At 27.6% G+C, this 17026-nt stretch overlaps 4 protein-coding genes and 1 long non-coding RNA gene across 5 annotated transcripts; 4 read left to right on the top strand and 1 right to left on the bottom strand.

Annotated features, from left to right (window-relative positions):
* The first annotated feature begins 2787 nt into the window (after positions 1 to 2787).
* On the top strand, positions 2788 to 3782 carry LOC149030577 (uncharacterized). Its single transcript, XR_016178637.1, has 3 exons — positions 2788 to 2922; positions 3014 to 3316; positions 3417 to 3782. It is a non-coding gene; the product is annotated as an uncharacterized LOC149030577 (long non-coding RNA).
* A 3204-nt stretch (positions 3783 to 6986) lies between these two features.
* LOC149030576 (large ribosomal subunit protein eL20) lies at positions 6987 to 8142 on the top strand. Its single transcript, XM_089178542.1, has 3 exons — positions 6987 to 7108; positions 7491 to 7670; positions 7744 to 8142. The coding sequence occupies exons 1-3, from the start codon at positions 7091 to 7093 to the stop codon at positions 8077 to 8079; spliced, it is 534 nt and encodes a 177-aa protein (XP_089034668.1). The 5' UTR covers positions 6987 to 7090; the 3' UTR covers positions 8080 to 8142.
* A 636-nt stretch (positions 8143 to 8778) lies between these two features.
* RpL18A (ribosomal protein L18A) lies at positions 8779 to 9935 on the top strand. The gene is made up of 3 exons (XM_089178543.1): positions 8779 to 8897; positions 9279 to 9458; positions 9532 to 9935. The coding sequence occupies exons 1-3, from the start codon at positions 8880 to 8882 to the stop codon at positions 9865 to 9867; spliced, it is 534 nt and encodes a 177-aa protein (XP_089034669.1). The 5' UTR covers positions 8779 to 8879; the 3' UTR covers positions 9868 to 9935.
* Positions 9936 to 10159: 224 nt separating this feature from the next.
* LOC107072795 (F-box only protein 44) lies at positions 10160 to 11948 on the top strand. The gene is given in 5 exon segments (XM_015333011.2): positions 10160 to 10484; positions 10806 to 11252; positions 11255 to 11370; positions 11449 to 11592; positions 11677 to 11948. Coding segments are annotated over 4 exon segments (930 nt in total). The 5' UTR covers positions 10160 to 10484; positions 10806 to 10816; the 3' UTR covers positions 11911 to 11948.
* Positions 11949 to 12313: 365 nt separating this feature from the next.
* in (inturned planar cell polarity protein) lies at positions 12314 to 16909 on the bottom strand. Its single transcript, XM_015333016.2, has 11 exons — positions 16234 to 16909; positions 15841 to 16144; positions 15431 to 15703; positions 15255 to 15326; positions 14925 to 15175; positions 14764 to 14853; positions 14344 to 14686; positions 13924 to 14261; positions 13523 to 13851; positions 13292 to 13458; positions 12314 to 13208 (listed from the first exon to the last, which is right to left on the bottom strand). Exons 1-11 carry the CDS (start codon positions 16377 to 16379, stop codon positions 12741 to 12743), a joined length of 2781 nt encoding a protein of 926 aa, XP_015188502.2. The 5' UTR covers positions 16380 to 16909; the 3' UTR covers positions 12314 to 12740.
* Positions 16910 to 17026: the final 117 nt, after the last annotated feature.

Here is a 17026-nt window from a genome sequence, read left to right as displayed (position 1 = left end):
TAAAACAAGAAATCTTTTATTGTAATATTTATTTTATTTAATTTCAGGATAAAATTATTTTTGTTATAATGCATATTTTATTTTTTAAAGCAGGTTTCTACTATCTCACAATTTAACATATATTAAATAGAAAACAATTTTGATATGTTATAAATTTGTGTTTCTTTTTTCGATTAGAAATAAAACGTACACGTTATTCATAATTATTCTAAAAATAATGAATAGAATAAAGAGAATGTAGGATCTTATAGCATAGAAAATCATATAGAATGATCTTCGTGTGAATCGTGTATAAACGTTATTGTAAATTTATTTAAAACAATTATGTATATCGGAAAGTATTTAAATTGTAAAGATTCTTTATCGATACAGATTTTGGTAATTTATTCTTTCATATGCTACATTTCATATTAGACATTTTTCTATCGACAATTCTCTTCTATACGATTGTATTCTTTTATGCAAAACGACAAAGATCTCTTAATGTCTACATTGTCTTTATTCTATTAATTATTTTTAGAATATTTATAAGTATTGTGTACATTTATTAGAAAAATAGAAATGATTTTTAATTTATTTAATAAATAAATTATCATATGTAGTTTGACCAGCGTGGTCATGAGGAAGGTCAGATTCTGTCCGTGTAAGAAGCTGTGAGGACCCTTTTCATGTTCAAAAAAATGAATTAGCCAATCACAGCCAAGCTTTCGTCCGAATTCTTTAGTTTCATGGCGTCTTTCGTGGAGAACACATCGGAGTGTAATCGTCTCGTTAAAATCAGGTAATTAAAAGATATTTTGTAAGGTTCACACCTTTCTATTACAATATATAAAGGATAAAAGGATCGATTTTGATTTTTTGAGTATATTTTGACAATTTTTATGCTTCTATATCGTATTTTTAATCTTTCGAAATTTTTCTTTATTATAGGTGGAAAGAAGATCTACTACGCATCATTTTCGCGCATGCAGTATTTTCGCGCCAGTCTTATGCGCCTGTTTTATGCACTTCAATATGGCGAATCTTTCGAATTTTTTAATCTGTCATCTGTATACGTGTTGCAGCGGATTTTATTATCCCGTTAATTTCAGGTAATTGTTTCAATTAATTATCTAACGTACACCTTCCTGTTATATATATGGTGTTATATATAACGAATGTTATACGTGAGTTTTTTCATATTTTACTTTTATTTTTTAGCTTTCTAAGCATGGGAAGAGTTATAACACGAATTCACTAATATTTTAACCTTGTGGCAACTTTTTTTATCTTCTCCATGTACGGCGAGGTGAGCATTATTATTTTTAAATATAAGCATATAAGCATATAGAAATACTACAGAAAGAGTGAGAGAGAAGGAGTGAGAGAGAGAGAAGAAGAATAAGAAAACAATACACTCGACATATAAGTTATTATAAATGTGTATTTTTATTTCCAGGAATTTCTCGAGGAATTTTCTTCGTCGAATTTCCGACAACAAAACGTAAACAGCCGATAACATAGGTATAATAGCCGAACGTTCGACACTCCCGAGATCTCCTCTACCAAGGTTATGTAGTAACGTACCTCGTATTCGTCTTCTATCTTTCAACGAGACAACATCTACGAAAATAAATCGAATTAAATTATTTAATAATTTTATTTCTAACGTTATCGTTTTGATTTTAATAGTTTAAAAAGCTTTTCATTGCATAGAATGGTATAAAATCTGGTTTATTTTGTATGTTACTCTTTATTGAGTTTGCTGATACAATTACTGTTTTATTTAGACAACTTTAAAGATTTTTAATTAATATTTTTACTAGCATTACATACTTTGTATGTAATTTAGCAAGCAAATAGTTGCATACTTTGATAAATTTCACAAATATTTAATAACTTGAATACCATTCTATCAAAAATATTCAATGGTTTTAATGTGTGCCTTGCCTTCAGAAATGATTTACAGGAAATATTGTAATATAGTCTTTAGTATGTTTCAGCTCTTTTCAGACTTTTTATTTAATTTTATTTTATACATCGTCATCCTAAGGGTAGGATACCCATCCTGCAATCATCAATGAAGACTAAAAGTAAGTATATTTTACTATCAAACATTTCTATGATAATTTCAATTGATTTTTATTACAACAATGATATTAATTGTTCTTTTTCTTGTTATGTTTCAGAAAATCATTGCAATCGAGCGCGTAGGCAATGAGGTTCTCGTGTGTTGCATCGTGTTAAAATAAAATATAAAAAAGTCGACAAGTAAATTCAGTGTTGATCGTCGTATGTTAAAGTTTCGTTTGCTCGGTTAAGAAACTCGCAAGTTTCTTTTATTCGGTTTAAACTTGTGCTCATCGTCATCCTAAGGGTAGGATACCCATCCTGCATTCATCCTGCTTCCATCTAAGTGAGTATATTTTTCTATTAAACATTTTCTCAATAACTATAGAAATTTTTATATAACAACGATTTATATAATATTGTTTTTATTTGTGTTTCAGATCATCGTTGGAATGGTATATATATTCACATGTTATTTATTAAGTTCATTTAGAAATTCGTTTAACACTAGATTTGTTCACTATTATTTAAAAATTTACAAACGTTGTTTAAATGAAAAAGTGGATAGAGGAAAGGAATTAATATTTATGTATATTTCATTACAGCATTAAAAATTATCATATAATTTAAAAAAATATTCTACTTTAAAGTTAATTAAATTTAAATTCTATTAAATTACAATTAATTTAAAATATTTCTATTTTATATATATGTAACAAAAAAGTTTGAAATGAATCAAATTTGCTCAGTCCATAAATCTAGTGTTAATTGAATTAATTGAATGTAATGCAGTTTTATAGTCATTATTTGTGCATTGTCATCGTCATCCTAAGGATAGGAGACCTATTGTACATTCATCAATAAAGATTTAAAGTGAGTATATTTTTTTATTAAATAATTCCTTAAAAATTTTAATGATTTTCTGTAATAGTAATGATATTAATAGTATTGCTTTTTATTTCAGTTTCAGATTGCAATCGTGCACGAATGGCCCATGTGAAGTGACTGGGAGTGAAATTATTGTTCTTGCATTTGACTGCGAGCAATGCAGTCTTTGAATTAGTGCAGTCTAGAATCAGTGATCGGGCGAGTAATAAATTAAAATCAAACGCGAATTAGAATCAGTGTTGCTCGTCGTATAATAAAATTTCGGTTTCGCGATAAGAAACTCATCTATAGTTTCTTATTTTCGTTTATACCGCGTTTTTAGATTCACGCGAGGTGCATCACCATGGTGCAATAGAGCTGCATCTCATTGAAATGCATTGTAAGTATTCATTTTTATTTACATTTTATTCGATTTTATTTTATAGTATTTTGGATAATATTCCAGATAACTTATCGTTTTGTTCTATTTTATTATACAGATATAACCATGGAATTTCTTCCTTTCAAAGATGTTGGATGATTTCTTCGATGGATCTTCGATGGATTTTGGGTGGATCTTCGATGGATCTTCTTCAATGGCAAATCGAGTATCGACTCCATCGTCAGATTAGAATACTTGCTGCGAAGTAGGAGTGTTTTGGAGCCATCGCAGAACTTCTTAAACCGTGAGTTTTTATTTAAAGTCCCTCCAGTGCTCAATCATGCCGAGGATGAAAGGTCCAAATCGGCACGAGTTACTGGTTGTAATTATTTAAATAAATTATTGACGAGCACGTGAATAATTCCTTTTTAGGAGTTACTCATGAAAATTGTATAAAGTATTATATGTTTTATTATTAGTTCAGGATAGGTTTTCTTGTCTCATCGGTTAAATTCATTTAATTAATAATGCAATTAATAAATGCACTCTCTTTTTAATTACGTGTTTTTTTCGTGGTCAGTAGTGATGAAATCGAGCATTAATTTACTCGTTTTCGTCCAGAAAACCATGTAATAAATATCTTACATGCATTTCTTCGTACAAGTTTATCTAATCGAGAATAATTTATTGATATTAATCAAGTAATCGATACTTTAATATTTTAAATAAATGAGCAAGAAGACAAACTCATTCGCGACGGATAGACTTTGGCAGTTAAGTGGCGGCTCAAAGCCCAGTTCTTTCATTAGAACAGCCAACTTAATGAAAGGAGTCGTCCGAGGTTTGCAAAAAATATCCATCATTATTTTAGAGTCTTTTAATACAACCTTACCTCGAAGCTATAATTGTTTCATATGGGGTAACTTTTTTTTTCATTCGCTTGTTTAAGTCATTATTCACCAAATGACTTGTAGAGTCCTTAGTCGCTTAGATGAATTTTTATACAAATGTATTTATGTGTTTATGTCTTAATCATATTTTTTAGATCAGGATTTTCAGCTTCTAATATACTAATCTCCCGTTTCTCCCCCCATACTTTCTGCGTTCTCATCTATGCATGTGCCCAGGTGTTACACGTATGGGTGAGAAACAGTTAGCGTGGGTTTAGTTTTAGTTTTTTCCCCTATTGGCGGCTGTTATTGTGCTAGTGATTGCACGATGTACTTTACACCTGTGTGTGCGTATTAGGTAGTGTGTACTGTACATCGTTCGCGATCTTTTTTATTCATTTAATACATCATTAAATACTCAAAGTACATTAATACAACATATCACGTTTTTGTATTCTTATATTTATATTAAATATTTATAACTTTTTTTTTTTTTGATAATCGTTTGCATAGTAGAGCCCCCACATTTATTTGTGGAAACATACACGTATATAACTAGTATGCATATATATATACTAGTGTATACTTGTATTTTTGCTTTAGTTTTTTATGCAATAATCATTAGCCTTGGCAGTCGATTACAGCAAAACGTACGTATACCCATTAACATATAAGTTTAGAAAACGTGGTTGAACTAGGGTGTCGGAGGTGCCCCGGGGCATGCTCTCTAGTTTAGGCTTTTGCACCCTGGTGGTATGTGTGAGAACCGTGGAGTGAGTGGGTGGGTATGTATGGTTTTTCTTAAAATGGGTAAAAATGTGGATAATAGGCAGGCAGGTAGCATACTTCTCAGAATGAATGGGAAAACTTTAATTTTAAGTAGGTAGGATCCAGGAAAGGCATTAGACTTCTTGCTTCCACTCCGGAGTGGAAATTTCGCCTCCTGGTTTATACAGAATTGTTACAAAATTTGATCATCTCATTCTATATTATGTTTGATTTGTTAATTTATTTTGTGACTATTCTGTGATCTTTATTATGTATCATGATTCAAAGGTATTTGCAACCATTTGAAAAGGCATTTGCATCTACTTCGATTTTATCTCTAACGAGATAGAATCGAATCAAATTCGCAAATTCTTTGATGCATTTGATACTTAGTTTTAAGTATTTCAGGATTAGCACTACGCACTATCGCGATTTCTTTTTACAGCTAGAAATATGTGATATAATTAAATATAATTAATTAATGAAATAAAAGTATTGCAAGAAAATGCATTACATTTATTGCTCTATTTATTTCAATTCGGTTTTTTTACTCGACGTTAATAGTGCGAAGTGTTATTAGGTCATCGAAGGAAATTATTATCTGCTTGGACATTCGATTAAATGTTCTCGTGTATGGTCATTAAACTCTAAGTTCATTGATGGTTCACGAGCTAGAAAAGTGAACGCGGAATGTAAATTAATTTTGTAATAATTGAGAACTAGAATCATAACAAAACATGAATTCATTTGCAAAATTAGTATGAGAGATTTTATCTTGCTCGCACGTAGAAAATGTCCAAATAGAGTTTTCAGGGAATGAAGAAAGAAGAGGCTTAATGCTGAAGAGGCCCCCACTTAATTGTGGCTCAAGAGGGCAACTACTGAGGCTATTGAGTTATTTTCAAAGGTTCAACAGCAAGTTCGAACCTTTTGAGAATGACTCTCTAGTCAAATTTTATATTTTATTCTATTATTCTTTTGCTCGTCATTAATTTCTAATTGTAATTGGAGATGATGGACCATTCCATCTCCTTGGGACACCAAATTCGTGTCTATATCGTCAAAAAGATGCATATGTGTTTAATTAATTAGAGTCAATAACATTAAAAATTTCCTTACTATTAAATTTTGAAGCTTAATTAACGTTCGGAAAATATTAAAGTAATTTCTCTTTTCTCATTTCGTTTTTAAGATTTTTTACTCTGTAATCGTATTTTATATTAAATTTGTAATTTTTTTTTCTATATAATGCAGTTTACTAGTACTTTATTATAATTAATAGATTTTTTTCCTTTTTTCTCTAACTTAATATGTTTATTTTTTTCCTTTTTATATATATATATATATTTTATTTAAATGTAAAATCACGCGTTTAAATTTAAAATTATTGCAACAGTAGATAGAGATTTGATAAAAATAAATAGATAATTCAATTGAAAAGTGCATCTAGGAATTGGATGATTCATATGTTAGGCTACTTTATATCACTTGATTGTATGATTAATATAGTTTTCTTCTTGTTGCAGGTGATCATCGTTGGATTTAACAACAAAACCTTTCAGATTTTCTTCTATTTGAATGCCCTAAATGATTAGTTTTTTATTATATGTTTTAATGCATTTCTGAAGGTACACACATATTTATACCATAAAAATAAAATATAATTTTTTCAAAATCTTTTATAATTAAACTTTATCGTTATCATAATAATCATTGCTTAGTTTTATTTATTCAATTTTTATACACGAATATTTATGATTTACATTTAAATGATAAAACAATACTTACTTTAAAACCAGCAAAAAAATAATTTTCATTTAAATTTTAATAAATGAATTAGAAAAATAGTTCTAGGAAACTACCTTATCATCATTTAGTAAGTAACATTTATTGATTCATTCATTGAACGTAATCGTTTAATAGAAATATATAAAAATCTAAGTAATCTGTAGAATATATTTCTAATAAATGATTTCTATTTTAAATGATTGTAAATTACTACAAATTTCTTATTATATATGATAATAAAAATAATAAACATTTTCTTAGGTAAGTCAAATGTTTCTATTTCCGGTTGGTGTACGTATTACTATCCTTCTTTCCGATTAACCCACGTTGTTAAGCCTGTGCCAGAATGAAGGCGAAAGGTGAAGTAAGTAAATTATTTAATTTTACTGTACATAATTAATATATTTATGTATGAAATAAATTATAATTTTATCTTTTTTTTATGCTAATGGTAAATTTTATACAAGATGTATTCTCACTTACTTAAGGAATCATAATAAGATAACCTAACCTATAAAAACGTGTTTGATAGTCCACACATGTTTGTATAATATACCAAATAATTATTTTTAATCTATCTAAATAAGATTATTATATTTTATATATATTTATCTATTCTATTTTTATCTTATTAAATTATAATTTATATTTCATAGAAGTGATTTTATTTGAAACAAAAAATATACATGTAATAATATACTGTATCATAAAAATTAAAATAATATTCTTATTTCTTTTTTCTTTAGCTGAAAGAATATGAGGTCATTGGGCGTAAACTCCCAACAGAAAAGGAGAAAACACCTCCTTTATATAAAATGAGAATATTTGCACCAGATGCAATTGTTGCCAAATCCAGATTTTGGTATTTCTTGCGTCAATTGAAAAAGTTTAAGAAATCAACTGGAGAGATCGTATCACTTAAACAGGTATATATTAAAATCAAATATAATATGAATAATATTTAATATAAAATAATATTGATAATGGTTTTAATTTTAGATTCCAGAAAAGACTCCGATTAAAATAAAGAACTTTGGAATTTGGTTGCGATATGATTCTCGATCTGGAACACATAATATGTACAGAGAATACAGAGACTTATCTGTCAGTGGAGCTGTAACTCAATGTTACAGAGATATGGGAGCACGTCATCGTGCACGTGCACATTCAATTCAAATAATTAAAGTCGAAGTGGTAAAAGCTGCAAATTGTCGAAGACCTCAAGTTAAACAATTCCATGATTCAAAGATTAAATTCCCATTACCTAAGAGAATACATCATAAGAATCGTATGCCACTCTTTAGCGTCCGTAAACCACGCACTTATTTCCTTTAAGTGTATTTACTTACAGCCTTTTATAAATTAATGCGGCAAATATAAAATTTTAAACCTATTAAATCTAGTAATTATATTATACTTACATATTCCTAAATATTGTCATTAATATATTACTTATAATTAATATATTACATACAAATCATTTATATTTCAACATTAAATTCTGTGATTTAGATTAATCATGAGAACTGGATTCTACTTTAAATGATTAGGCATTTTTAAAAATTCATGAAATAAATCTTATTATACACTACAACTAATAGTTATATTAAAAAACAGAATTATATATGAATTGACAAGAAACAATTATTTGAAGTATGAAATTTAAATTTAAATCATGGTACTTTGCTACAAACATTTTGTGTTTTACTTTTATCCTTATAATAGTATTTGTTGAATTCTGTCATTTATTTAATTTTAACACAGGAAAATCTATGATTTATACAAAAAATAAAACTAGGATCACTTTGAAATTTGAAAAAAAATGAATTTTTACTAAAATGTTACTAGATAAATAAAAAATACATTCCTAGGAAACTACCTTACCATCATTTAGTAAGTAAAAACATTGAACGTAATCGTTTAATAAAAATATATAAAAATCTAAATAATTTGTAGAATATATTTCTAATAAATAATTTCTATTTGAAACGATTGTAAAATACTACAAATCTCTTATTTTATAAGATAATAGAAATAATAAACATTTTTTTAGATAAATCAAATATTCCTATTTCCGGTTGCCTTATGTATGACGGTCTCTTCCTTGTAATCCAAGTTAGTAAAACTTTACAAGAATGAAGGCGAAAGGTGAAGTAAGTAAATTATTTAATTTTACTGTACATAATTAATATATTTATGTATGAAATAAATTATAATTTTATCTTTTTTTTATGCTAATGTTAAATTTTATACAAGATGTATTCTCACTTACTTAAGGAATCATAATAAGATAACCTAACCTATAAAAACGTGTTTGATAGTCCACACATGTTTGTATAATATACCAAATAATTATTTCTAATCTATCTAAATAAGATTATTATATTTTATATATATTTATCTATTCTATTTTTATCTTATTAAATTATAATTTATATTTCATAGAAGTGATTTTATTTGAAAAAAATAATATACATGTAATAATATACTGTATCATAAAAATTAAAATAATATTCTTATTTCTTTTTCTTTAGCTGAAAGAATATGAGGTCATCGGGCGGAAACTCCCAACAGAAAAGGAGAAAACACCTCCTTTATATAAAATGAGAATATTTGCACCAGATGCAATTGTTGCCAAATCCAGATTTTGGTATTTCTTGCGTCAATTGAAAAAGTTTAAGAAATCAACTGGAGAGATTGTATCACTTAAACAGGTACATATTAAAATCAAATATAATATGAGTAATATTTAATATAAAATAATATTGATAATGGTTTTAATTTTAGATTCCAGAAAAGACTCCGATTAAAATAAAGAACTTTGGAATTTGGTTGCGATATGATTCTCGATCTGGAACACATAATATGTACAGAGAATACAGAGATTTATCTGTCAGTGGAGCTGTAACTCAATGTTACAGAGATATGGGAGCACGTCATCGTGCACGTGCACATTCAATTCAAATAATTAAAGTCGAAGTAGTAAAAGCTGCAAATTGTCGAAGACCTCAAGTTAAACAATTCCATGATTCAAAGATTAAATTCCCATTACCTAAGAGAATACATCATAAGAATCGTATGCCACTCTTTAGCGTCCGTAAACCACGCACTTATTTCCTTTGAATTTATTTACTTACAACATTTTGTATATTGTCACTCTAAATACAAAATTCTAAACATTTTAAACTGAACATTATTATACACTAATAATTATCACCCTTGTACTTTTAATTAATTACATTTGAGAAATAACTCTTTTCTGCAATCATTGAGGAAAGAAACAAACATAACCTAAGAATTCGTAGAAATCAAATTTATTCAAAAAAGTAACGTAGTCAAATATACCGCATGAGTCATTTAGTAAACATTTGTTAAAACATGGTAAAGACGCATATGTTTGATTAAAGAGGTTAGTGTGTGCATAGTTTGTCTTTATTCATTTTCTTGTCTATATACATATGTATGTGTTTATGTTGGTGTATAAAAAATTTATAGAAATAAATGATTAAATTATTAGAATATGTAATATTATCAAAAGTACATATCTATTTATGATAAACAAGTTTTTTAATATCACGGATAGTTTTTGGTCACTTATATTACATCATGACTGTGTCATTCGCCTTAACAGTCGTTAGTAATACACGGTGACTGTTAGAAGGACGTTGCATTGTGCGCAGGTTATGCCATATTAGTCAATTTTATAATGTAATTTGTATTGTCCAAATTTATATATAAAGGTTTGTTAAATAAGCATAATAATAAGAAATTCAAAATGTATTTGAAATTTCACTTGACAATTTAATCAACACGATTATGTAAATAAGAAATAAACGAATAATAATAATAATAACATGTATTGTTCGTTTGTTATATGACATCTACATATGTTTTATATTTGTTATTATATTTAATATTTAACTACTAGATATTTAATTATATATATATTTATTATTTTCAATATAAGTTTAGTTGAGATATAAGTTTCGACAATATTTTCTTCAATGATATTCTACAGGTTATTGTGAATATTTAAAAGTTAATTGTCAGTGAATTTTCAGATTTATAAGTAATGGGACAATCTCAGGACAGTAATTCAACTCCTCGTGTGCTATACGACGAGACAGGTGACAATGGATATATTCTTGGTAACAAATACATTCCGGAGGAGTTGTTAGCTGAATTTCTTTGTCACGTTGACAACACGACACTTTTAAATTGTCAATTGGTTTGTCAACGTTGGAAAAATTTAATACTCAATTATGTTTGGCGTAAGAAAGCTGAGATGACGTTAACTCGTCCGCATACATTGGATACAGATATGCCTTGGAAAGCTTATTACTTGATAGCTAAGAAAAAACCTTTCGAAAGAAATTTAATAAAAAATCATTCAGGAGAATATGGTGTACAGAAGCATTGGAAAATCTTGACGGATGGTGGTGATCATTGGATAGTTGAAAATCCACCAAAGGGTGTTCCACCTCTACCAAAAAACGAACCCGTTTTTGAAAAAAAGAACATTGCTTCGTAACATCTTACTATAATTGTTTCAAAATTCAAACGATAGATTTAGAAGCTGAGGGATTAACGTCCTACGTCTTGGATGTTTTGCAACCTACTATAGTGGTAACAAATTTTAAAATTAAAAGATTTTATTTATCTGACACAAGAGATTAATTTAATTTAGCAAAAACTTTTCTTTAGGTAAGCGAATGGTATAGTTGTAGATGGGATTGTCCAGCTCATTATGAATGTACAGTCGAATTAATAGGAAGTGATAACAAAATGATGGATACATTCCAATTCCATGACGATATCGAAGGAGATAAACAAAATCAATGGTTACATGTTAGTCTTTCCATTTTCTTTAATAACTGTACAATAATATTTGTTAAGTATTAATTATCATTCATATACTTTTTTATTAAATAGGTCAGTCACGAATTTAAAGATTATGGGCCTGGTCTTAAAAAAATTAGTTTTTATCACGGAGGAATGGATAAATCATTTTGGGCTGGTCATTACGGTAGTAAAATGGCTGGGGCTTGTGTTATCGTTAAAATACCTAAAAATGATGAACATCGATGTGACGACGATGATGACGATGATACAGATACGAATACGGATACAGATTCGGATACAAATAAAACCTCTAATACGGAATAATAAAGGAAGAACTAAATACATAATATTATATAACTATATATGAAGTATTTTTATCAACAACAAGCATTATTATTATGAGCATACATAAAATATTATTATTCTATCCAATTTGAAACGGAGCTCTTACAGTATATGCATTTCTGTCTCTATTTGGCTCTGTATTTTGATTTGTAAGTATTTTTTATTAGAAAACATGTTATTTATAGGGGGGGGAAAGGAAACAAAATTTCATCCCTTTCGCTTGAATCGAAAATAGAAATAAATTTTTTCTAAGATAACTCCTCTTAAATGAAAAGTTGAATTAATTTATTTGTTTATTTTGTCAAGAATAAAAATAAAATATATATTAATAAGCTGTTACAATATCGCATAAAAAAGGTAATAAGCATTAAAGCGGCTGAAATAACTTATTAAATTTTATTAGAACATTTAAAGAATTTATATAAATGTAACTTATATAAAACAAAGTTAACATTATATCGTACAATTATAATAAGATGGTGTTGAAAGTTTACACAGTTCTCGTTCGCGCACCTCATTTTTATATAAATAATATTATAAAGATAAAAAAAATGTTTTTAAAAATTTTGTATATATGTACAAAGCAAATAGTTTGTATATATATACAAAGATGCAAATAAAAAGTATCTGTGTTTTGTATATTTTGTATACGCTCACATACGTGTCCATTCTGTTATTTAATATTTTATTCCACTGCCTTTGTATTACGCGCAATGCAATAATATTCATGGAAAACGAATAAAAAAAAAAAGAAGAAGAAATATGATAAATTTATTCTTATATAAACTTACTGTTGTATAAAACTACAATTAATTTAATTTAAATGCTATTTCAACTAAATTCTGTGGCGCGGAATCCTGATAACATACATACAATTCTTTAGGATGCGGAGTCGTATATAATCGTCCTACGACCCAATACGTCGTATTTTCCCATTCGAAAAGAATACCGTGTTCTTTAATGGCAATTAAACTTTTGTTTATCACAGTTTTATCCATATCTTGATTAAGCATTGTTTTAAAACGTATCGTGTTGTTTAACAGTTTATGTATCATATGCACACATTTATTAAAATTTATTAAAATTTTATTGTCTTTTGATGAGGTATCGATCGGATGTGAAGACAATAAAATACCCTCAGTTATATCCAAATGTATGTAATGATATAAATAATTTTTTTCTCCCGCAGTTAATTTGTTTGGCATTAAATATTCGACTTGATTCAACAAATTATCCCGTATATTGGATATATCGTTGTTCATTACTTGACTTTCGTTCTGAAAGAAAATATTAAATTTTTATGTTTATACACATGTTTCTCGTAGAGTTTTTTTTTCTATAGGAAATAAAATCTATTCACCCTGTAAATATCTATATCTGAATCGCTATCGTCAGAATATTTAGATCCGCTACTAATTTTTTCTCTAATCGCTCGTCTTCCTAATATCGGCATTGCCTCGTCGCTAACTTCGCTTATCGCACCGGTTCCTTGACTTAACGAATCTTCTGACGTTTGCAAAGAATAAACTGAAAATATTGTTATTAATTATAAACGAAACTAATTGCAATATTAATTATAGATAATATTTACCCGATCCCAAAACCGTTGGACTTTCTTCTAAGTTGCGTTTCTTTAAAATGGAAGCCAATTCTTGGGTTTTTTTATTAGCAGAAGTATTAAGATTTGGTTTAGATATTACGTTTTGTACGTCAGATGATTTAATAAACCCTAACAAATTTTCTGTTATGCTGGACGATTGTTTAGATAATATATTGTCTTCGTAAGGGATCACTTCTGGTCTGGCATTAGATGTGATCCATTTAGCAGCTAACGTTGTTATTCCAATTTTTTGTATATGTTTTAGAGTTTCTTGAGCTTCTTCTACATAAAACACATCTGGTCCTGTAGTATCGTCGTACCTAAATTTATTTATTATTATTTTAATCAAAGATTATTAAAAACGTTAACGCATAATATAATTCTATTCTTACTTTGCTGTGCAACCACCAGATTCTAAAAGAACTGCTAACAAATCGTGTTCGTAACCGACAATAAGTAAAAACCATTTTCCATTTGGAACTAATGGTTGATTAGAATTATGTTTATCGATATTTCCTCTATTACAAGATAATGGATAAACTCTTTTCCATATAACAAGAGATTTAACAGGTTCCGTATTAACTAAATTCAGTAAACCATTTTGTCGTAAAAATGCGTGGGTTTCAATTAAATCTTCATGAGATAAATGAGATCCCAAGAGATAACATTTATGGTATATGCAACTACCAAGTATTGTATACAATCTTTGACAATCCATAGGATCTTCATTCTACATGATATACAAAATAATAATAATTATTATTATTATTAATAAATAAGATATACTCAAAAAAAAAAAAAGATATATATACCCAATCTCTATAATCCATAGCTTCCATTTCATTTAACGCAGCATCAATTTGTATTTGAGCATCTCTTGGCAAATGAACAAAATGTGCTACTGAAAAACTACTTTTGAATTTATAATTTTCAAGATTCCTTGTACAATATTGCAAATCTATTTCACTCTTCGAACTGTTAGTATTATCTTCAGCATTCTTTATATTCAATAATCTTTGCATAATTAGAAATATAAAATGATCTATGTTATCATGATTTTCTTGATTTGTGAAACATTTCGTTAACGATTGATAGGTAAATTCTAAAGTTTTAACAATATCTGCAGATATCATACAAGCTTCTTCGAGACTACAACTGAGAAATATTTCATAAGTTTTATAAAGAAGTATTATTTTCTAAATGATAGATAAATTTTGGTTATTCATATTTACCATTTATCTGGCAATGCAATTAACAATAATTCTTCTTTGCAAGGTGTATATACAATATGCATTTCTTCTCCCGCTAAATGTACAGTTGTACTAAACCAACAAAAATAATAATTATTATAATTATAAATATTATATATAAAAATTAGTAAAAAAAAATTTACCTGACTGGTTGTACACCAACTATTTCTGGTAACAAATGATTTAACGTTATAAAAGCACCTCTTGCTGAACATAAATTAGAATGTACATTATCAGATCTTGGAAAGGAATATAAGACACCTTGTAATTCTTGACCCGTTTCTGAAAGATCCGTAGTACATAAATAAATAATTCCAAATGGATGAGTCAATAAACTTTCCATTAAATGCGTGCTCTCTCCTTTATTAACAATATTTTGCACTAATGTTGATTGCTAAAAATACAAATATTATATATTAAATTTATAAATATTACTATATGCAATTTATAAATTATAAAATACAGTTATAAACCTTTACTGTATTTATCCCAGGCACTTTTTCGGTAACGTCAATCCCTGCTACTCTTTGAAGTTCTAACGTTACCTATATAAATAAATGTATATTATATTAGGTATAATTTAATTATTATAAGAGAATATTAACTTATAATATATCGATAATAATATAACAAGAATTTTTATGCTCACATTAGTTGGAGTAGTTATTTCGGATAATACATAATCCAAGTTTTGGAATGTAACATTGTTCGAATTAATACTTTTCAACCAATCACCAATTTTAATATTTTTATTTTTTATAGCTTCCCCATCAGGTATAAATCCAGCAACCATTACTCTAACTTTATCCGAGAAAGTACCAGGTGTTATACCAAAATACGCTTCACACAATGTTGCTCTACGTCCTAATTTATGTCTTTTTTCAGGATCAACCCACAAAGTAACTTCACGGATTTCACCTGCCTACAAAAAATGTATTTATTTTATTTATGTTAGTATATATATATTTTATATTTTATCCTTATTCTTATACAGGGTATCTGAAAAAGGTCTTTACACCTCAGATACTTCAGATAGAAATTTAATTATTATATAAGTACCTGAAAATCTCTAAAAGTAACTTCCTTATTTCCATTTCCTTCCTTTTCTTGAGTTCCTCTGTTATTACCAATTGGATTAGTATTACTTTTCTTATTTCTTGTACTCCACCTTTTACTATCCTTACGTCTCAACAAACGCATAAGTTTACCAGCTCTGGTACTACGTCTTCTAGTTAATTCCGGTTGTGGACTTTTTCTTGAATCATCACAGGATGTATTAGCACTCGATAAAGTTTCTACTGGAGATTCTATGTAAAAAACTTCACCATTCGGTCCAATTTCTGATTCCCATTCAATAATAGAGCTAAATTTAAAAATATACACATTCAAATAATCATTCATTTTAATACATTCAATATATTTTAATGAACATTTGATTTATTTTTCTAATACCTGTCAGTGTCAGAATAATATGAACCTGTACTTGATCCGCTGTCACTTGCCCACCAATTGTGTTCGTTATCATCTTGTTTAATATTTTCTAAATGACTTGTTTGATCGGGCTTTAATAACAACGTTTTACTTTCAGCATCGTTCATTTTTATACAAAATATTTGTTATATTTATTCTAATATGCATACAATTAATCAATCCATCAAAATATTAAAAATATATTTCACATATCATGTATGTATGTATAAATATATATATGTATATATGTATATGTATTTATCAATTTTAATTGTAATAATTATATAATTTAAAGTACATTTACGTTTCAAATAGATTATTATAATTTCCTGCTTTGTTCTACCATGTTATACCTGTTGGTATTTATATGTCTGTAAAGGTTGGGTCAATCTGACTACCTGAATCCAATGGTGTAGGAAAAAAGGGATCAACGATATTGCTTTTTTTTTTTTTTTTAACCATGTAACATATTGTACGAATACAAATGCAATTGCATATATACACACATACTATAAATAGTAAAGAAAAATAATTTATTATTTCAAATATGTTCTTTTTTTATGTTACACTATTTAAAAGTCATGATAATATTTCTTAAAGTATTAAATAATCGTATAATTAAATACATCTAATAGGTTTATAGTAGGATAGAAATGAATGAAAGACGTCGAACAAATACTGTTATATGTGCACAAGTAAACTAAGAATGCACATTCCAAAGATTTTATACGATTATTAATTAAAAAGTTAAAAATTTACTTTTTATTAAAAATAA

Source organism: Polistes dominula, unplaced genomic scaffold (assembly GCF_049000335.1).
Source record: "Polistes dominula isolate Pdom_NZ unplaced genomic scaffold, Pdom_raw_medaka contig_11, whole genome shotgun sequence".
Classification (NCBI taxonomy): domain Eukaryota; kingdom Metazoa; phylum Arthropoda; class Insecta; order Hymenoptera; family Vespidae; genus Polistes; species Polistes dominula.
The sequence above is the reverse complement of the archived record's forward strand: the minus strand, read 5'-3'. Positions and strand labels throughout refer to the sequence as shown.